This window comes from Ailuropoda melanoleuca, chromosome 20 (assembly GCF_002007445.2).
Source record: "Ailuropoda melanoleuca isolate Jingjing chromosome 20, ASM200744v2, whole genome shotgun sequence".
NCBI lineage: Eukaryota > Metazoa > Chordata > Mammalia > Carnivora > Ursidae > Ailuropoda > Ailuropoda melanoleuca.
The window spans coordinates 2,520,495-2,543,474 of NC_048237.1; the positions used below are offsets into that span (position 1 = coordinate 2,520,495).

At 47.2% G+C, this 22,980-nt stretch overlaps 1 protein-coding gene across 4 annotated transcripts in view; it reads right to left on the bottom strand.

Moving 5' to 3' along the window:
- The window catches only part of SLC7A8 (solute carrier family 7 member 8), a 47,434-nt gene that overhangs the window by 16,948 nt on the left and 7,506 nt on the right, over window positions 1-22,980 (bottom strand). For 2 of the 4 annotated variants that reach the window (XM_002926011.4, XM_019806705.2), the window contains 2 exons: window positions 15,983-16,187; window positions 14,917-15,068 (listed from right to left, as the gene is read on the bottom strand). The exons of 1 other annotated variant lie outside the window; for it this stretch is intronic. In XM_002926011.4, coding sequence (XP_002926057.2) covers window positions 14,917-15,068; window positions 15,983-16,187 — 357 coding nt within the window. Of the gene's footprint in view, window positions 1-4,613; window positions 4,791-14,916; window positions 15,069-15,982; window positions 16,188-22,980 lie in introns of those variants that run through there. One more of the 4 variants, XM_011233344.3, reaches the window with a different exon arrangement.

A 22,980-nucleotide genomic window follows, 5' to 3' on the forward strand; every position in this document is an offset into this window, starting at 1 on the left:
GGAATGAGCAGGACATGTCACAGACATTCTTCCCCCAGCAGGTGGGGGGAATGTGGCCAGCTCCTGGTGGGCTGGGATAGAAAACACAAAGTCATCTATCTCCTTTAGGAGAGGGACCTTGTCAAGGCAGTCAAAAAGATTCCTTTAGTCAGCTCCAGAATATTCCCGGGGGATGGGAGATGTTTGAAGGAAGGGATAATTTGTCAAAAAAACTTACTGTGGGTGTCTTCTGTCCCACCTGACCTTATCTTCACAATTTCACAAGAACCCAGCCCTTGACTAATATTTAACCTTTTACCTTTACAGAGATCTTTCAGAAATAAAAAGAGAAATCCCGAGAATGGGGTGGGGAGACATTTTACCTGTGACACTAATCTCCTTAGAACAATGGCTGGAGGCCCTCACATCTGACCTTTATTCCTGCTGTTGGGTGATCACAGCATGTGACCGATGGGGAAAGAGGGCACTTTCAGTCTCCTGCTACCCCAGGACAGCTTCCCTCACAGCAGGCTGAAACCTGAGCCTCCAAACAGAGAGGAAAGGTCAGCGAGCGAAGGCGACACTGCCAGGTGCTTGCCAAGCCCCTGCTCTGTTCAGGCATCCTGTCTCTGCCTTCTGCTATCCAGAGCCCCTCTCTGTTAATGGCTATGGCCCCTCTCTCTTCTCAGCCAGATCCTGCATTCTGCATGCTTGAGAAAGTGACCTCAGGGAAGCCACATGTAGATGGGGACGGGTGGCCACTGCAGCTTGAAATGTGAGCGTTTTCATTCATCCGTCCATCCATCTATCCACCCGTCTGTCCGTCCAACCATCATCTACAAAGGGCCTACTGTGCTCGGTACTCGGGTAGGTGGGGGAGTTACAAGACACAAGTCCCTGTCCTCAGGAAGTTGAGAGCACAAGGTGGGGAAGATGGGTGAGCTAGAAGATGATCATACAACAATGTGGTGACAGCAGAGCTCTTCACGGAAGCCAGTGGGTGCCCCTAACTCAGCCCAAGGGATTCAGAGGTGTGTCCTATAGGAGGGGGAGACCCTAACCAAAAGGAGAATTTTATAATTTTGGCCCAGCTGGATAAAAGAAATAAGAAGACCTAAGACTCCATTCTTGTCCATTGTAATCCGGCTGTGGGGTGGTTGCTGCTTCTCCAGAGCTTATCTGTATTTCTTGGGCATTTTCTCCTCCTTCTCTTTTGTACCCTTTCTGTTTGCTGGGTTTAAAAAAAAGGTGAAAAGACTATCAAGACGATACTTCAAAAAGATGCTGAAGTCAGGGTTGGTTACTTAATCTGCCAAGTTGGAAAAGGTGACAAGGTGACACCTTAATGTCAAGGTGACGGGAGGGATACAAAAAACAGGCAGGCGGGAGCAGGGGACTCAGAACCCAGCAATCTTGTGAGCTGCTCAGAGCCCAGGGCCCAGGGCCTCTCAGCTGCTGAATAGAAGAGGTGGGCTCAGTGCTCCCTGCCTGTGGGAAAGCNTAAATTAAATTAAAAAAAAGGTGAAAAGACTATCAAGACGATACTTCAAAAAGATGCTGAAGTCAGGGTTGGTTACTTAATCTGCCAAGTTGGAAAAGGTGACAAGGTGACACCTTAATGTCAAGGTGACGGGAGGGATACAAAAAACAGGCAGGCGGGAGCAGGGGACTCAGAACCCAGCAATCTTGTGAGCTGCTCAGAGCCCAGGGCCCAGGGCCTCTCAGCTGCTGAATAGAAGAGGTGGGCTCAGTGCTCCCTGCCTGTGGGAAAGCTGAAAGACTGGCAGAGAGGGGCAGAGTCCTTCTCAGATCAATGACACTGCAGATCCTGTCACCAGCCTGGACAGAGGGTCTGAGTTAGAAAAAGAGACATGATATCAGAAACAGAGGTCAGAGAGGGAGAAAGAAAGATTTGAAGAAGCCAGGCAGTGGGCTTTGAAGATGGAAGAAGGGTCCAGGAGCCAAAGAATGTACGGGTCTCTAGAAGCTGGAAAAGGCAAGGAAATAACTGTCCCCAGAGCCTCCAGAAAGCAGGTGGCACACTCTGAAATAGCAAAACTTTTTTTTTTTTTAAAGATTTTATTTTTATTTATTCCACAGAGAGAGAGACAGCCAGCGAGAGAGGGAACACAAGCAGGGGGAGTGGGAAAGGAAGAAGCAGGCTCACAGCGGAGGAGCCTGATGTGGGACTCGATCCCATAACGCCGGGATCACGCCCTGAGCTGAAGGCAGAGGCTTAACTGCTGTGCCACCCAGGCGCCCCTGAAATAGCAAAACTTTTAAAGAGCAACCAGGCGACACACCCCGAGACCCCAAAGGAGTGCCTGTCCCCAGGCCTTGCAGGACACCAGTGGAGGGAAGTGGTGGGGCTCTCTAGAAGCAGACAGTGAAAGTGAGGTCACCCATGTGCTGACCTAGTTGGCAAATTTCTATACCACATGAGAACATCCCAAGTCTTCCATACACCCGGATCCTATAGCTGAAGCGTTACTGTCTCCTGTTCCTTCCCTTCCTGATTCTGTACAGTAGTAAACAGGCTCACCTTCCAATAACTCTAGCTGTGCTTTTCCTCTCAGAAAAATCTGGGGGAAAAGACACTCCTGAAATCCCTGCTTCATCCAATTCCAGGCTCTTGTCCAGTCTCCTCCATATTCTATATAACTTCAGGTCCACACATGCAACCCAGATATACATACAAATTGAGGCCCACGTTCCAAACTTCTTACGAGGTGAGTCTAGTGCTGGGAGGCTCACAGATATGATTCTTTTCTTCTCTGCCCCCATGGTTTTGCTGGGTCTCCTCATTTTACCGACCAGAGGCTATAATTACAGGCCATAAAGGAAGTCAAGATGGAAAGCCAAGTGATGAACTCAAGAGCCCTAAGACTGAGTTCCTTCCTCAAGTCAAAGGGTAGAGTGGCCACACTGTGCACTATCTTGCTTTTGGACAACACCAAAAGCACCCTGACAGAGCTCTGGGACTTTCCCAGGTGGAGTAACCCAATCCCCCAGGAGGTGAGGTAAGGTTAAAGACTACAAATTTTAGAAAGAATAGGAACAACATGTTTTGGGAACCTTTACATTAGACGAATATGTTATAGACTATAGGTAAAAGCAGCAATTTAAAATTAATCCCCCCAGTCCATTTTAAACAGAACATCAGTGACGCGCAAGCATAAAATAAATAAGTCTTCATTTAGAAAATTGTAAGCATAGATTAGAGAAGGAATTTGGGGCTGGTTTTAAGTGTCTGCAATCAGCTCAGGCCAGGTCTGTGTCTTCAGGTGCTCTGTTGCTTCTGGACAGAGGACCCTGGCCTCTTGCTGAACTGGGCTGGCAAAGGACCATTCTGTGCCTTCATCAGAGGACCAATGAACACCTTCCCACATGGATCCCAAAACGAATCTCATTCCTTTTGCCAAGCCAGCTTCTGCTTCGTGGACTACACCGTTCTGGTACGATGGGGTAAAAGCCAGAACGGGGCCATTTGGATAGGAGGCTGGACTGACTGTTGTAAGAACAGTGCTCAGAAGAATGAACCAGTTGGAGCTCTCCTTGTAGACAGCTCTCAGCACTGGAGGGAGATGCTTGAGGCCTGAGCTCTACTACCCAGAGGCACATTTCCAGCCTCATGAGCAATCAGAGCCAGGAATGACCCGGGAGGCACAGAACCTCATTTAATATGAGAATGGAGTAAGACCCCGGCAAATGTCCTCCTGCCCCCCAGTTCCTAGTTGTTTATTCTGCCACTACATCAGCCTTTCTTTTATCATGTACACATTATCTCACTTTCCCTCTGTCCATTCCCACATTCTTTCTCACCCGGCTCCTGTCAATGGTACCCATGGTCAGTGCTCAAGGGTCACCCTGAGTCAGTCACCTGAAGATACTAGCCAGTTTGCTTTCAGAACAGCAGGAAGCAAGATGCCAATGTGGCAAAAAGGGGAAGACTAAGATGGCTACCCCTGGGAGACCAAGAGAGTCATGTCCGTTGCTCCCAGAGCTTTAGAAAATTATTTCCCACTGGCAGACTTGACTCTCTGCCTTGTATTCCCTTCTCTGGCCCCTTGTTAATGTCACCACCACACAGTCTCTTAAATTCTGGGAACTTCTTTAGGATTTCGTGGTCTTGCTGGCTCACATCTTTCTCAGGAGTAGGCTGGAGGCAGCTTGGAAAGGTCTGTTTTCCTTTAGCATTTCCAGAACTAGTCCTCTCTGTCTTTTCAGATAAGAGAAAACCATCAATAGAAAGGGGGAAAATGCCCAGACTTGCCAAAGTCCATAAAGACAGGTAGTGAAGAAGGGAGGGAAAGAGTGAGCCTGAGAAACGACAGCGGGGAGGAAGGAAGAGGGGGAACAATACACATCGTTACGAGTGAGGGGAAAGAGATGGAGAGAAACAGCACAGAGAGACAAGGCCAGGACAGAAAAAAGAAAGATATAATGCACTAAGCAGACAGCTGCTGAAAAGTGAAGCTGTGACGCCACTTTGTAGAAATCAGAACATTCTGTTCCTCTCCAGAACTTCAAAATAAGCACCTTTCTGGGATGGAGCTCCCGGCCCTCTGAAACAGCCGTAAATTTCACCTGGGTTACGGGCCTGCCTGCCAGAAGCACTGGTATCTTAGTCTCACCTTTTGCTGGGGCACGCACTTCTCCTTCCGCCTTCCGCCACGCTCTGCCAGCTCCCCCTGACTCCCTCCCTCCAGATCTGGGACAAAAGGGGCAAAGTGACGCCCCTTAGACCAGCCCTCTGGTGTCCTGGTGCCCATGCTGGAGCGTCCCAGGAGCACCCAGCCCGTAGGAGGGGGTGTGGCAACACTGGGCTCTGTGATAGGCTGGATGGGGATCCTTGGCTACTTCTCCCCCTCCTGCTCTTGGAAGGATCTGGGCACGTGTTTCTAAATGTGGAAAGGCTGCTTCGGGTTGGCCTGCCTAACCTCAGCCGTTTCCAGATCTAGGAGGTTACCAGTGCTGGCTGCCAAAAGGCACTGATAGGCAAAGAAAACACGGAACCCCATTTGAGTTCTAACGCACACAACCCAAGGCTCTGATAAGGTTCCAAGTCTGCCCACATGGGCCAGCCTGAACTATCTTTCCTCCTCTGAGTCCTCAAAGAGACCTGGAGGGAAACACATATGAATGCAGAGACACAGCCAGCTTCCTAGAATCCTTCCTTACGCCCAGGGCGAGACATTTTTCACATGGGGTCAGGAGCTGCATTATAAAGTCTCAAGTTGTTGCCTACCTAACACAAAGGTTGTATTAGGATACATGTAAATAACTTGACTGATGAAAGACAAAAACATCAAAACAAAGCAATAGCAATAACACCAGAATGAATCAAATGAGCCCTTTCCTATAAACTAAGCTTTGATCCCAGCTTCTGTAGAGCCATAATGAGGCTGTGGAACAGATCTTGCTATTGTGTTACGGTAACATTTTGTCCTTCTCCAGCCCCTTTCATCTGGAAGCATTCTTCCAGCTAAGCTCCCACCCACACTGCCCCACCCCCTTCCCGGCTCTCTCTTCCCCTTCCTTCTTCCCCTGACCCCTCCGTGCCAGTTGCTAGACCTGGAGTTTCTGCTGAATCACCATCTGGTACTTAGTTTAGCCAAGAAAACCCTAACTCCCAGCTCAGCATTTTCCAAGAGCTGAGTATTTCTCTCTTCAGCATAAGCCAAACATGGCCTCTGAGCTGGGGGCAGTGCGGGGGGGGGGGGAATGGAAGGCAGCTGGAAAGCAGGGGAGACAGACCTAGTGCACCATGCCACCTCAGGGAGCTTACCTTTTAATCCTACTCACTGTTCCAGCACCAGCCTGAAAGATTCCTGTTATATCATGCCCTAATTCTCAGGGTAGATGCCACTCAGACACATTGCAAGGGGAATGGGGTGGGTTCTGCAGGGTCTGCACAGAGCTCAGGAAGGTGAGCCTGATTTTCCATTATCCTCAGCCTTGGAGGAGAGGGTGTGGGTCCTGGGAGGTCTGGCTGGTTCTTGGACTGGAAGACTTCTGGGCTCTGTTAGTGTCACCGACAAGTATAAACATGGACCCAGGCTGCAAAATTCCCAAGACTGGCTCAGTTATAACCCTATTCCAATGGCAGGTAGTGCCCAAACTCACTAAACTCTCAAAACAAATCTTCCCTCTCATCTTTCCCCCAAGACCCCTTTAACACTAGGCCTCACTTCCATCAATCTTGAGTTTTATGTTCTTGGGTGTGTGATATAAATTTGGGGTGTCACATTAACCCTTACAAGTTCACCAGACACAATTAATGGCTGAACTTCAGAAACCGCAGACTCTGACTTCTCTAGGAAAAACAAAGTGATCCTTGAGAATCAACAACAAAAGGATGGGGGAAAATTTAATCTTCTACTGGTTCCAGAAAGTTAGCGAGTTGTTTCCTTCCTGGTGGAAGCTGAACTACTAGAAAACTCTCTTTTAGGGAGCCTCAATCCCATTCATTATTCTCCCAAGTAGGGCTAGACACATTCCCAGGAACAAGCTCCTCATCCCCCAATTTCCAGAACTCTTTGAAAAGCAAACTCCAGTCTGAGAGTAAAAGTTGGAGGCCAGAAGAGACAGTGTGGAAAGCCAGGAAAGAGGAGATGATCTGGACCAGCAACTGAAGCATACTGAAACTAAAAACAAGACCCTGAGTTCTCAGGTAGCTGGTGGGACAAAGAGCCTGGCCTGAGAACAGCACTCAATTTAGACCAGTTGACAGCAGCATCCATCACCAGTGGATCTCTAGGAAGAAGACCTCCATAAAACTCTAGAATTCACTGTGATGTTTATAACTGTTTACTGTTAAAAATAAACTATAAAGCACTTACCGATGGTTTGTTTTTCTTAGAGCTCAAGATTGGGTTGCTCTTATGGAAATGTAAAATGAGGATAACAAAAACACCTTCACTCCCAGGGCTGTAGGCACGAGGACTACTCCAGAGGCCATATAGGGCAGGGAGGAGGTCAAATGGCACTGAAGAGAAGGTGTTCACTCTGCCATTACAGGCATGGAGGCCAAAAGCACATGGACTGCCTTCCCCAAGTCCCAGCACCAGATCTTGAGTATTGAGAGTGAATGGGAAGGGTTGTGAAGGCTGGGGGCCAACTCAACTGACTATGAACCACACCAATGACAAGGCATTAAAATATGATCCAGTGTTGTCCTCGATCTATTTCACCTGCATTCCAACACGAATGTGCCATCCTTGACTCCCTAATCATCCTAATCGCCAGGTCCTGCCATTTCTACCTTGTAAATGCCAAATACATCTATTTCTGTATATTCCCACAGCTCCATCCCCGGATTCACATCATTGTCATCCCTATCCTGGATATCTGTAACCACACTGTACCTGGTCTCCTTGTCTCTGAATTTATTCCCCTCTCCAATTCATGCTTTACCCTTGCAGCCATGAGTCTTCTAAATTGTAAATATGATCACGTCAATTCTCTGTTTGAAATCCTTTAATTGGGGCGCCTGGGTGGCTCAGTTGTTAAGTGTCTGCCTCCGGCTCAGGGTGTGATCCCAGGGTCCTGGGATCGAGCCCCACATGGGGCTCCATGCTCCGCTGGGAGCCTGCTTCTTCCTCTCCCACTCCCCCTGCTTGTGTTCCCTCTCTCGCTGGCTGTCTCTCTCCCTGTTAAATAAATAAAAAAAATCTTAAAAAAAAAAATGAAACCCTTTAATGCCTTCCCATTGCTCTTAGGGTAAAATCCAATCTCTCCAGCATTGCCCATAAAGCCCTTTCATGGCTGGATCTTCACTTCTATCTATATCTCCTACCTCCTAGTCTATGCTGTAGCTATACTGAACTACCTGGAGTTCCCCCAGGGGGCCATGTTCTTTCTTGTCCCCAGACATTGGCACATGTTAATTCAGGCTGTAACATTCTCCCTGCCCCATCCCATTCCATCTTCCTCTCCACGCTGGATACTGTCTGGCTATCTCCAACTAGTCTTTCCTCAACTTATATGTAATTTTCTCCAAGCTTTTCCTTAACTGCAGTCCCTACCCCCATTTCTGTTATATTTAGCTCTGTCTGGATATTGTCCTCTTGGGGGATTTACCACTTAGAACTGAAATTCCCTGTGTACTCGTCAGAATCATCCAGTGGAAGGTGGGTTCCTTAGTACAGGAACTACGTATCCTCATACCTAACACAGTTCCTGGAGCAGACACTCAGATATTTGATAATGATCGAATGATTCTGTATCCTGTGTGGCACCTAGGAGACTAGACTCAGTAGATGCTGATTAAGGCTTCATTTCCTGCTGCTGATGCAAATGAGAATGAGGGTTTTTTGGTTCACTGTGGTATCTCCTGTGCCCAAAACAGTATCTAGCACATCACGGGCACTTAATAAATGTTTGCTGAATGAACAAAGTGTTGAGATTCTCGTTTATATAATGCTTCCCAAGAGTCTCAACCCCTTTCTAAGCTGTACTACTCTAAAGCAGGCTTTGGAGCAGGAACCTGAGGGGGCCACCTTGAGGAAGACTTCCAACCAAAGACTTGCTAAGGACCCCCCCGGGCTTTGCGGGGGAAGTGGAAGGAAGAAACACAGAACACATTGTGACTGCTCATGGTAAATGCTAGAAAGTTGAGATGTTTCATTTTGATTTGTACTAGATAAACTAGACTGCTCTCTCTTAGTAGTCAATCACCATATCCAGCTGATTCTACTCTGAAATCTTGTTTTTGTCACCTTGTAACTTCTTTTTTATTTCAGGCCAGGACTTCTCGGGCCTGCACAAATGCTTAGCCTGCTAACTCATCTCACTGCTTTAAGTGTCATAGTCTTCTTTTCACTCAAATGTGAACCTAATCGTGTTACTCCTCTGCTCAAAATCCTCGGTGGTTCCCGAGTCTTGGATGAGGCCTACTCTCTCCTGTATGATATATGGGATCCTTCCAGATCTGGCTTCTGCTCACCTGTTCAGCCTCATCTCCTGTCACTCTCCTGGGCTTTCCACACAGAAGTACTTGCTTTTCTCCAACAGGTCATTTCTGTCTTGACGCCAGGTCTTGCTTGTGCCCTTTCCTCTACCTGGCTGTTCTATTTCATGCCTATCAAGAGCCACCTATTTACCTTGCAAGATTTAGCTCAATCTGGGAGCCTTCCCTAGCATTCCTCTCCCAACTTTGAAGCACCTTTCTCTGTGTTGCAAACACGTTTGTCATCACATTGTATTGTAATTATTTGTTTGCACACCAATCTCTTCATTAGCCTTTAATCTCTTCCCAGACTCTGTATAAATAATGCCTTATCTCCACTCAATGTAGGAGCTCAATCTGGCGATTAACTGATAAATTTGCAGTGTCTTTCTTTTTTCCTTGGGAAGCCACTTACAAAATAACTTTAGTCTTTATGAATGATAAAAATGAAAAATGGGGTTTTAGTCAAACTGACCACTCAATAAAAAATTAAGAGATTTTTCAATATGCAGTTGACCCTTGAACAACATGGGTTTGAACTGACCGGGTCTACTTATATGTGGACTTTCTACAGTGCAGTACTATGAAAGCGTTTTCTCTTCCTTATGATTTTCTTTTTTTTTTTTTTTAAAGATTTTATTTATTTATTTGAGAGAGAGAGACAGCCAGCGAGAGAGGGAACACAAGCAGGGGGAGTGGGAGAGGAAGAAGCAGGCTCATAGCGGAGGGGCCTGATGTGGGACTCGATCCCAGAACGCCGGGATCACGCCCTGAGCCGAAGGCAGATGCTTAACGACTGCGCCACCCAGGCGCCCCTCTTCCTTATGATTTTCTTAATAATACTTTTAGCTTACTTCATTGTAAGAATATGGTATATATAATACATACAACATATAAAATACGTGTTAACTGGCTGTTTATGTTCTTGTTAAGGCTTCCAGTATAGTAGGCTAAGAGTAGTTAAGTTTTGGGGGAGTCAAAAGTTGTATGTAGATTTTCAATAGTGCAGGGAGTCAGCGCCTCTAACTGCTGCATTATTCAAGGGTCAATTGTGTTTAGATTTTAAATGCTGGCTAGCTAGAAGATGTACAGAGAAGGAAGATGATTTGGATGTATGGGAATCAAATGTAGGTGGTCTATGTTTGTCTGGATTCATATATACGAGGATTATGAGACACCCAAAGAACTCTGGGGGCTAAGGAGGGCAAGAAGGCATTGCTGCTCAGGCATCTGAAGCAACAGGTTTAGGGCATGGTGATAAATTTGGGGCTAGAGAATGTGAAACCTCAAAGGAAAATGAACCGAGATTAAGGGACTTAGAAGTTAGGAAAGACTAGAACCCTCTGATGTCAAGGGATTAACCTGCAAGAGACTTGCAAAACAACACACAGGTTTATCGATCATGGCATCCTACATCAAGGACCTGAGAACTTTCCACAGAGGAATTGCAGAGCAACTCAGGGTTAAAAGTTATATATATAGTAAAATCCTTTCCCTTCGAAAGTGCTCAAAGGAGAAGAAAAAGGAGAAGGAGGAGAAAAAGAAGAAGGAAAAAAAGAAGAAAAAGGAGGAGGAGTAATCTGAAGCCCTAAAAAACCAGCCTTTTAGGAATCTTAGTAGAAAGATAGAAAACAAGATAAGAAGCATTCTTTTTTTTTTTTTTTTTTTTACTTGTGAAATGCATGCAGGGCACTCTTATCCCTTCAGGGAGAAAAGGAGAAGGAACTTCTTTAGTACCGGCATTCAGGGGAAAGAGGAGACTTGAATGACAAGAAAAAAATTCTACCTCAGATCTTGGACATGACCCCAGACCCCAAAGAGAGGAAGGAGGCCAGGAGATGCCTGAGTGAAAGGTGGCCCAGTCCCAAGGACAGGGAGACAAACATCCTGAAGGAAAACCCAGGGTAAGGGGGCAAGAAGCACAAATGGGGGACCCCAGAACACCGGACGCTCCGTCAGTTTCACTGGGACCACTGTGTTTACAACTAGAAACTCAGGAAGTAGCCAAAAGATATAGCTAAATGATAAAACAGTAAGCTGCAGAAATAACCTATCCATATGTATATGCCCAGACACACACATGGAGGGATGCATTTTCTTTAGAACTGGAAAGATACCCATCCACTGTTAGCACAGCTACTGGGCAGGGGAGAGGGGTGAAGATAAGGGGAAGCTTTCACAGTTGGCTCTCTTTATATATTACTTGAATATTTGACCTAACAATACAGTTATTTATTTACAAAGTAGTAAAAAGGGAAAGAAAGAAAAGAGAAACACTCCAAGCAAATCACAGAAGAAGGCACCAAAACCAAGTTTCAACACCTCCTATTCCCCTCTTTCCTCAGCCCCTCCTCCCACTAATATGCTTGCTCTGGAGAAGGGAGAAAGCTTTTCATTTAATTAAAATGTAAAATACATTCTTTTTTTACTGCCTGGAGGCTAGGGCTATTCTGCTGACTCAGCAGTGACTAATCAGCTTTGACCTACATAATAGAGTAACTCAAAGTGGCAGCTGCAGTTGCATAAGCAGGTCCCAATCTGCAGTTCCTTCTCCCTCCCCTCAAGGCTCCTTGCAGGCAAGCCAGTTCCAGCACGTTCTTTCCACCTCTCCACCCCATCTGGCTGTCCCACCACTATCTTTCATCCGATGTGTTCGGGCCCCACCACAGTACCAGACTTGACCTCATCTCCTCCCTCCCACAGCCAGCACCAGGCAGGGGCTTTGCCACATGGCTCTCCCTGCTGGGCTCCCCGCCCTGTCCTCCAGCATCCTCCATGACACACCAGTGACCTCTCCACAGAGGGTGGCCTTTCCCTTAAAACTTCTCATCCGACAGTGGGTCGAGCCTGTGCTCGGCATGCCAGAATGACACAGCAGAAAGCAGAGCTTCTGGCTTAAATACATTTAGAAAAGCCCAAGCTCTCCACTGGTTCTCTCAAAAATATAGCTGGACTGGGCCACTCTTGGCTCTTCTGCCAAAGAATACCAGGCCTATTTTCACACAGCCGGCTCGTCTGGCACCTGCTAAGAGGGCAGGGTGGCCGGAAAAAAAGGTAACAGCATTTAAAAACGGGAAGCAGCACCATCAAGCCTTCCTGACTGGCTCCTATTTCACTGGATACCTTTTCATTTGTTTTAAAGATTTTATTTATTTATCTGAGAGTCAGAGCGATAGAGCATGAGTGGGGGTGAGGGGATGGGGGGTAGCAAGGAGGGGCAGAGGGAGAGGGAGAAGCAGATTCCCGCTGAGCAGTGAGCCCGATGCGGGGCTCCATCCCAGGATCTGGGATCATGACCTGAGCCGAAGGCAGACGCTGAACTGACTGAGCCGCCCAGGCGCCCCTTCACCGGACACCTTAAGAGATAATTTGAGGGGCCTGTAAAAGTGGGTTCTAAAAAAAAAGTATTCAACAACCAGAAAAGAATCTTTCTTCGCACAGACACGAAGCAGCTGGGAGTATTTGGTGAGAAAATGTGAGCATGCGGCTACATCCGCACGTACACCCCTGCAGGGAGAGGGGTCGTGGGCCCCACATGGCCTTCACGTCTGGGGGGAAGGGGGTGGCACACGGGCTGAGGTGAGGAGCTGTTTTTCATTCCCTCCAAAAGGAATAAGGAGAAAGAAGTTTGGGTTTAGGAAGATTTTTCTCCTGAGGAAGGTGAAAAAGTACTTGAATACCTATCTCAAGGACACTGAAAAATTCCTGTCTCTGGAGGACAGGATTGACCAATGTTAAGTTTGAGATAATCTCCTTGCAGTTCTACTCAGGAGGCAGAGGACAAGCCAGATAAGCTTTACTGAACCTTAGATGGCAGGAATTTGGAGAGGAGAGGACTTTGTCATGTTGTCATCAAAGGTTCTAAATTCCTCCCTCACTTGGTGCTAGCAGTGTCAAGGTGAGAGGTGGGCTGTAGAGGGGACAGCATACAAACCCGTCTTTCTGCAGAGGCAGGAGACAGTCCTATCTCCTGTCCTGAGGGAACATCTATGGGGGTGTATTACTGTAGAGGGTCTTTGCACAGGGGTCACCTACCCTTGACAGGTTGGGGGAAGGCAAAGGAAGTTGTAGGGTCAGCGGTCCAGGGAACTCTACCCTATGGCCTGGTTTCTCTCCTTGGTGACCAGTCTCGGGGTTCTCAATTTCTCATTGGAGAGTAAGGGTGGCCTCTTGTCTGAGCCACTCCAGCAGTATCAGCAGGAAAAAGGAAGCCGAGTCTGCATGCACGAGACACTGAAATAGCAGTAGCCAGCACTTACAGGGTCCCCCTTCCCACCCACATTAACCTGGCTGATGGCAGAAACAGCAACTCTTCCTGCATTCCCACGCCCCTCCCCACATCCATCCCTCCCAGCTCTGGATCCAGCTAGCAAGCAAGGACTGAGTGACTACCCTCAGTGACCACCCTCAGTGACTACATGACCCTGTGCTAAGACCCTATGTTGTTTCATGCAATCCTTGCAACCATGACCTCCTGTGCAGGCAGGATTACAACCTGCATCTCACAGTGGGGTGGGGTGCAGAACTCTGCCAAGCCCTTGCCACAATTAGAAAGTGGTGCAGAGATACAGCCTCAGGCAACCTGGTTCTGGAGCCCACATTCCTTTGCCTCCAGGGCCATAAGCAGGTCTGACAGAGCGCAAGGAATACAGCCCAAACAAGTATCTTGGCCCCATAGCACCACCTGTCTGGATGGCAGGGGTCTATCCCAGAGCTGAATATCATTGCCAAAGAAGGCACACTTGCCAAGGAGACTACCCCTTGGATCCCAGCTGGCTGCCCTGTGAGATACTTTGAGGTGGGCAAGTGACCCCCCCCCCAACCAGCATGACAGAAGGAAAGAAGACCTGGGAAAGGGTGTGGCCTGGATGGTCATTGCTCTCAGCTAAGTGCATGTGTGTTGAAAGGTATGGTAGGGCAGGGATCATGTTAACTCCAAGAGTGGAGCCTTCGAAAAAAATCCAAATATTTACTTTAGAAATTAGTTTTGTGGGGGGCGCCTGGAGGGGTCAGTCGGTTAAGTGTCCAACTCCTGATTTCAGCTCAGGTCATGATCTCAGGGTCCTGGGATCCAGCCCCTTGTGGGGATCCCCGCTCAGCAGGGAGTCTACTTGTCTGCCCCTCCCCAACTAAAGAAATAAATCTAAAAAAAAAAAAAGAAATTAGTTTTTGGTTAAAAGATATAAAATACCCCAATCCACTGAGATCACTGAGAATTCCTAAAAATACAAGTTGCAGAACTTCTCTACAACAAATCTCTAACCTATTCCAGCTCACAGACATCCTTCCCCCTTCTCTGAATTTATACTGCAACTGACTTCTCACCACAGAACCTGTCTGTATAGTTTTTCTCCCCAGTTAGGCAGGAAACATATCAAGCGGGGTGGGGACCACAGACAATGCATTATTTTCTCCCAACTCACAACTTTACACTCTCCTCCCAAAGAGTTTTAAGACGTGAGCTGGCAGGTTGAGGTAGAGATGGAGGAAGCCAGAAAAATCTTCCCGCGAGCAGCAGGGAGCCTCCAGCACAGTGTACGCTGTATGTACATGCTGGAAAAAGAAGGAATCAGGAGGCCTGGGCTCCACTCAGAGCCTGCCACCTTGGGTATGTCACTTGCCTGGCTCCTTTCCTTATCTGCTCTAGAAAAGTGATAATACTGGCCCTGCTTACCTCATGGATTTGTCATGGGGTTCAGATCAGATAGAAGAGATGAAAGTGCTGTGTGTGATGTAAAGAGCCTTGCTGGTGAAAATTACTGTGCCTCTGAGTAGCTACCTACTCAGAGCATTTCTTCTTCTTCTTTTTTTTAACACCAGCTAATTATTCAGAATCAATTCATCCAAGCACCCATGTAGGAAAGTAGTGGGGGAAAAATAAAGGAGGGAAGGAAAGAAAAGAGGGAGAGGGAGGAGAATTGGAGAGATGGGACCGCCAGGAAGGCCAAAAGAGGCCATCCTGAGAGCAAGGCCCAGATGGCACTTACATAAGCAGATGGCAGCCAGGAATCGAAGGCCAGACTCTGGGGGGAAGCAGGTGGGGAAGAGCGGCTGCAGCACATAGTTGGAGAAGGTGAGGGCGATAACAGCCTGGTTGGTGGGGTAGATCACCAGCACCGCAATCCATAGCCTCAGGAACCTGAAGGGGGAACAGGACAGAACTTGACCCAAGACAGCTGCGGAGACCTCCACCCCCACCAACATGCATGGCAGGGATTCATGAGTCATGGGGGGAAGCCTGGGCATGTCACTGGGCAGCGTTAGGAGAGGTGGGTGGGCTAAAGGGGTGCGTTTGCTCTTTGTTTTCCGGGATGCTGAGGAGCCCAGCCCCTGCTCAACCAGACAGCCGGCCCTCCGCAATGACAATACAGTGGTTCGACGATGAGGGACGAAGTGTCTACTAGTATGACACACGTCTTGGCATTCCTTCTCTTTCTCCTCTCCTTTTACCATCTCTTCTCTATGCTCTGGCCCCCAACTTCCAGTGGTGGAAAATAAAATTGGCAACCCCAGAATTCTGACAGCCAGGACATGCTTAAGGTGTGGCCACTTCAGCAACTGCGAGGGGTGGCACTGAGTAGGGTTGTGAGGGGGAAGTGCCCTCCACATCCTTGGCCCCTTGGTGAGGTCTCAGCTACTCAGTAGCAGGGCCGCAGACGCTGAGGAAACTCAAGATCAGGGCCTGGCCCTGCAGGAAGGTATCATCCTTGGTCATGTGAGAAGAGGGTGCCCTGTTTCTTAGGTGGTCACTCTGATCTGTCAAGATAAGAGGGCTTTGTTTTGTGATATGTTTTCCCTGAGATTCTATGGTCAGAGTTGTCATAAAGTTCTGTTTGCTGTCACCCATAGAATCTTGCCCACTGAGATCAACAGAGAGGTCAAAAGTATAACCTGGTTCTTCTGCCACCCTCAGGAGAATCAAGGGGACATATAGCTACACTAACAACCTTGACAGGGAGGCAAAGAGGAATCCTATTCTCTAGCTCTCCTTGGCACACTGGAAACCACTGGCCTCAGCTTCTAGACCACCCAGGCCTCCACAGATCCTCTTACCCAGCCAGTCCTCCAAAGATGTCCTTGACGTAGGAGTAGTCACCTCCAGATTTGGGGATGGTGACACCAAGCTCAGCATAGCACAGGGCTCCCACGGCTGTGATGACACCAGTCACAATCCAGACAATGAGAGCGAGGCCCACAGAGCCGGCGTTTTCCAGCACACCTTTCGGCGAGACGAAGATTCCAGAGCCAATGATGTTCCCTGCATGAGGCACCAAGGTTGCCGGGGGAGACAGTGGAGTCAGCACAATTGACAGGACTGGCATTCACAGGAGCGGTCTCATCTCCAGTTTGATTCTAAAATGCCTTTGGAATGCATAAATCACCGCAGGCAGGTGTGTCTAGTAATAATTTACATGTCTCTTTTAGTCCTCAGGACACCCCTACAGAGTCAGATATCATTTCTCCCATTTTACAGAGGAGGAAACTGAGTCTTAGTGATACCAAGTGTATTGCCCGAGTCCACATGGAAGTAAGCGGTGGCTGGGGTATTGAACCTTAAGACCCTCTCACTGGGCTGTACCATGGTCCACCCGAGGTAACAAAGGTTTAAGACTAACTGGAAATGGCAGGACTGGAAAAGCAGGCTGTTCTCAGAGACAGTCTGCAGGGTAGAAAGCTTCAAAAGTAAGCCTCAGGGCAATATGTTTTGGGTAGACTGTGGTCATACCCCATGACTGGGGTTTTTTTTTTTTTTTTTTTAAAGATTTTATTTTATTTTTTCGACAGAGATAGAGACAGCCAGCGAGAGAGAGAACACAAGTAGGGGGACTGGGAGAGGAAGAGGCAGGCTCATAGCAGAAGAGCCTGATGTGGGGCTCGATCCCATAACGCCGGGATCACGCCCTGAGCCGAAGGCAGGCGCTCAACCGCTGTGCCACCCAGGCGCCCCCATGACTGGGGTTTTTTAAGACCTATGAACATCGACAGCACTCCTGGAGGCTGGCTTTCACCCCAGACAGGACAGCCCCACCCTTGATGAGGAACATGAAATAACCCTATAAAAACAAGTCCTAGTCCTACAATATGGTTTGTAGAAGTGCAATACGTGCAAAGCTTTAGCACTATATTCTCGAAAGGTCGTCCCCTCCATTGCTTCATGTGACTCTCACAACAACCTTACAAAGTATGGGAAGAGGAGGAAGAACAGGTATTTCTCTCTGTGTTCTGCAAAGAGGCTAAGATACAGAGGGGTTAAATGCTTTTTCCAAATTCCACAGCTACTGATGGGTAAAATTGGATCTAGAAGTCGGTCTCCTGATGCTTAACCCAGCGCACTTTCCACTAATCTATTTCTGCTTCTCTGTGCAAGAGGCTGGCTTTCTCCTGAGAGATGAGGCTGGCAGCAAGGACTGAATGGTTGGCTATTGGGACGGGTGTGTTGGGCAGGGGAGGAGTAAGACGGTGGGGGCAGCTCCTGACATGTTCCTTCCCAAGCTTTCCTCTACTGACTGTGATTCAAGGTGATGATCAGAGCACCCAGCTGTACTACGAAAAGTCTGAGGGAAGAAGCAGAGACTAAATGGATCCAGGTGGAAATGCAGAACGGGAGTATTATGAGGCCAGCTTGGTTTGACAGTGTTCTGAGGACATCTTAAATTCCCACCGCCTCTCTTAAGAGGTTTGGAGCCAGACCTGGGCTGAACAAGATGCAGGGTAGAGGATTTACACTCAACTTTCAAAATGACTTTCAGATCTCAACTTGCATAACTCAACCTCAAACCAGTCCTGAAACTTTTACTTCTAAATCAAAATTCAGTATTTAATCCCAGGCCATGCATCAGTTATTTCGGTCAAAGGGGACAAGAAGAGAATATTCACCTTCTAAAAGCAATACATTTTATTCCTCTGGGATACAGAATAAGCTTTTCACACTAAAAAAACTGCAGCGTGAGATAACGAACGGGAGAGGGAAGCGGTCTAGGCAGGAGGAAGAGCGGCAACCGTGAGACTAACATACAGGATCTGTAGCTGGATGCAGCTGGAAAGGAAGCACATTTGTCTCTAACTTGACTTCCTTCTATGCAGGTAGTCTATCCCAACAGAACTGGGCTGCATATAGAGATGATAAAGGAAGAAACAATCCCTCATGTTCAACTTTGTGATCTAAACATAAGGCAAAGAGAGAGAGAAAAATGAGATTCTGGGTCCCACCAGCTCTTAAAGGTTTTTCCTTTTCTTGTACATTAAATGTCCTATGATAGGAACAAGAAGACGTATTTCAGCCACCCTCTTTCCTCCACCAGTCTCCATGTGTGCTTTGCATGAAGGTTGGGCTACTGGAGACTACGAGGCCTTCTGGTGGTGTGCCAGGACTCAGGACACAGTTACCCTGGCAGGTGACCCTTAACCTGCCAAGCGACATGTGCTGCTGTCCTCTGGAAGATACCAAGTGCCAGAAGCTGAGAACTGGAGACGAGGTTGCTAACAGTGCAAAAGGTGATAATAAACTCCTTGTCTAGCAGGAATTTATCAGAAGAGTAATTTGTAGGGCATTTCAAAGGCAGCCACAGAGAAAGTAACACACCTAGATTATAAAACTAGTTCAAGGGGTTAGAAAAACGATCAATATAGGAGAAAAACAAGGTTTGACTTTGGTCTGCAAGGTACTGAAAAGGGAGGTGGTGGGGAAACAGCTAGGTGTTTCTCAGAGCCAGGAACGGCTGTCACAGGGAGGAAGTAGGGGTGAATGTTATTGAAGAGATCCTGTCTTCCCAGGAATGAAGTGTCCGTGTTCCACTAAGGATTCTTGGAAAACAAATACCACAGTGGGGATCAAGAAGCACTTCTGTTCTCCAGCTTTTGTTCTGGCATTTCCAGAGTGTGTGCTCCTTTCCTCACTGCAGGTGGAGGCAGCCGCTGGAAGATGGGATGTGCAACACCAACAACCATTTGCAGGGTCTGATCACTTACTGCCTCCCCTTATTCTCCATAATATGTCCTTCCATGGAGCTGCTGGAGTGATGGTGAGGTTTGTAATAGGCTGACACTGGGACAAGAATCTTCATTTTATAAAAATTGGTTACTACCCCTCGCCCTGCAATCTTAATTTTGACCAAACTAAAGTTACAAAGATTAAATATATATATGTATTATCCTAGCCAAAACAAGAGGGCTACAGAACAGGAAGGAGAGGACTGTCTCTCTCTGATTCTAGGAAGCTGCTACCTAGAAAACCAGAATCAGATAACATTTCCTCCACCTTAGTGGACTCTGGAGCTTCTGCTGGGGGAGGAATGTCACACATAGCCGAAAGAACATTCACATTACATTTACTCGAAAGTAATGCCTACTATCTATAATCTTAGTGTGATTATTTGATTACTATTTCTCTCTCCCACTGGACTTACAAGATTCATGACAGCAGGGACTCTATTGCTTCCCTTCACCTGTAAAGTGTCACACAGTAGACACTCTATAAATGTTTACTGAATGAATGATGTCAGACATCGAACTAGAGCTTATCTCCACAGAGCAATATAAGTGTTTCTTTGGAATCTCCAAATCCTGTGAAGTATGTCAAGTATGTATTGTAGGCAAATGAATAAAGCAACCCATTTATTTCACTGCTGAAGAGAGTAATCTGGTTACTATTACCATCTCCAATTTTTTTTTAAGATTTTATTTATTTGAGAGAGACAGAATATGAGTGGGGGGTGGGGAGGAGGAGCAGAGGGACAAGCAGACTCCCCAGGGAGCGGGGAGCCCAATGAGGGGCTCGATCCCAGGACTCTGAGATCATGACCTGAGCCAAAGTCAGATACTTAACCGACTGAGCCACTCAGGCGCCCCTATCATCACCAATTTATAGGGGAAGAAAATAGGACAACTATTATTTCAATTTTCCAAATGTGAAAAAATGAGGGAGGTATTACTATCCCTATTTTATGGATGAAGAAACTGAGACACAGAGAGGTAGTTATTTGCCTAAACCACAGAGTAAGTTAGTAGTAACTGATTAGAACCTAAATCTTTTGTTGTAGACTCAAGCTTTTCCCAGGGAATAGTCAGTTTTACTAAGATGATGCTTATGGTGAGAAGATGCTTATTACGGAACTGCAACACAGATCTGATTCCTTCCTTCTGCCACACCACCTTCAATGGTGATTTACAAAGTGCTCACAATTGTTACTTTATTTGATTCTTGGAACTACTTTCTTAGGGGCATAGGGTGGGTGTTATCATTCCTATTTACCTTCACTAAGACTGAGTTTTAGAGAAGTGAGGAGACTTGACCAAAGCCACATACTGCATAGGCACCAAGTCCTTGGACTCCCGGCCTGGGTTTCCTCCATTACTCACATGGCCTCTCCTCTAGAAATTGCACAACAGGACTTTTACACTTGGACCCTGTCCAAATGAGGTTTTTCTGGAGTGGCTTTGAAAAAGGAGAAGTAGGAAAGGTCTTTTCTATCTTGACTATGAAACTTTCTTGAGAGGCTGGAAGAAAGTTGGTTACTGTGGGGATGTTTTTCTCCATTGTTTTACTCTTAGACTTCTTGTCTATAAAACTATTCAAGAATGAGATGCCCATCCATCTGGAATAGCCAAGGTTTCAATCCTCCCTCTCAGCCACCCCAATTAGTAAAATAATCATCTTATCACATAGATCTTTAGTAATAAAGGGGTCCTAGGATGCCTGGACAATGAGGCCCAGCTTGGCGTCTTCTGTCAAAGAAAAGCCAAGGAAACCACTCCATTAAGAAAGGGGCCAAGTTGTATCTGTGGGCAAGTCCTCACAAGAAAAATGTTGGAATTAAGAAAATCCATGTTTGCCATGAATAACCACTGACTTCCCCACTTGTGGGCCAATACCCATGTGACTGTTATTAAGGCCTTACTCACATCCAGGCTTGTCCACACTAGAATGCTGTAGGCATCAAAGAATTTCCTAGGGCATGGATTTACAGACTTCTAATGCCCAACAGACCCTCTGATACAAAAGGTTTTGGCCTTCTTTAATAACTAATGCTAATCTTAGAGTCTAGTCAGAGCTCCTCCTGGGATTTGGAGGTTCTGTCCATTTCCGTGATGTTTAGAGAAAAGAAAGGTGAACTTTCTTTTTTTTCCTTTTTTTTTTTTTTAAGATTTTATTTATTTATTTGAAAGAGAGAGAGCATGAGTGGCAGTGGGGAGGGGCAGAGGGAGAGGGATAAATAGACTTTCCACTGACCAGGGAGCCCAACTTGGGGCTCAATCCCAGGACCCTGGGATCAGGACCTGAGCAAAAGGCAGACTCTTAACGAGCTGAGCCACCCAGGTGTCACTAAGGTCAACTTTCTTTATACTTCTTCCTTAAAGTGGCCAAGAAGATCTCAAGATTTTCAGGACTGGGGAAAGGATGGAAGCAGGGTCTGGTATGTTGGGGGCTTTGATTCTCACGGCAGGAAGCTCACCACGCATCTTACCCTGTATACACTTTCCCATCAGGACTGTACAAATAGCTACATCAGAGTGACAGCAGGTTAAGCTCTGACACATGCCCTTTGGAGTTGCCATCCTGAGCAGAACAGAGACGTGGAAGGTGCTGCAGGACTCCACTGTTTTGGATTCCTTACTGAAAACTGAAGAGGGCACTAGGCTCAGAGTTGGGGGAGCCATTGATTCCTTGCTTTGCCACCCACAAGCCGTGTGACCTGAATTTTTCTGACAGTCCCTTCCTTCACCTGCTGAATGGAATAATTGTTCCTGCCCTGATGACCACACAGGGTTGTTGTGGGGATCACGGGAGGTCACATACGTGTGGGAACACTTTCTAATCTATGAAATGCTAGCAAATATAAGGAACTGCTAGACTTTACAGCAGTAAGAATAGAGTCCATCTCTGGAGGAAGAAGAACAGAAGCTTGGCTCCAAAACAGCACTGCAGAGCCAGGACCATGAAGCATTCTCTGAGTCATTTGTCTGCTTGCCTAGGTATAATTTTTAGATGCTGCAGGTGGGCGGCCAGCAGGTAATTGCATCTCAAAAAGTATTTATTGAGCACCCACTCTGTACATGCTTGCTTTAAAAGGTCATCGGGAAGCACTTGTTCACACATGGACTCTAAATGAAGTAGATGGAGCCAACCACCACCCACCAGCCCCTGAAAGGCAGGCATCCTGGCCTGAGGGGCTACAAGCGCTGAGTCCTCACATAAATCCATTAAAGATTCACATCTGGCCTCCGGCATCTCGCTGTCTTGTTGGGGAACCAGGCACCAGTAGAGACAGGTTTTGTCCATCTCAGTTGTTCTCAGCCAGTGGCAGTTTTGTACCATTTCCCCCAGCCCCAGGGGACAGTTGGCAATGACTGCAGACACTCTCATTGTTACAACAGGAGGAGGGGTATTACTGGCATCTAGTGGAGGCCAGGGCTGCTGCTAAACACCCTTCAACACCCGGGACAGCCCCCCCAACAACCAAGTATCTGCCCATATGGTGACAGCACTAACACCGAGAAACACGGTTCCAACCTCAAGCCTCACTGTCATCATCTGGCTAATCCCTAAAGTCCCTTTCAGAAGGGAACTTCGATGACTTTTTAAAAAGATTTTATTTATTTATTTATTTGTGTGTGAGAGAGAGAGAACACAAGCTGGGGGACCAGCAGGCAGAGGGAGATTCACCCCGCTGAGCAAGGAGCTCAATGTGGGACTTAATCCCAGGACCCTGCGATCACCACCTGAGCTGAAGGCAGACACTTAATCGACTGAGCCACCCAGGTGCCCCAAGAATAACTCATTTTTTAAAAGATTTGTTTAGGGATGCCTGGGTGGCTCAGTTGGTTAAGCATCTCCCTTTGGCTCAGGTCATGATCCCAGGGTTCTGGGATCGAGTCCTGCATTGGGCTCCCTGCTCAGTAGGGAGCCTGCTTCTCCCTCTGCGTGCTGCTCCCCCCGCTTGTGCTCTCTCTCTTTCCCTCTATGACAAATAAATAAAGTATTTAAAAGATTTGTTGGGGCGCCTGGGTGGCACAGCGGTTAAGCGTCTGCCTTCGGCTCAGGGCGTGATCCC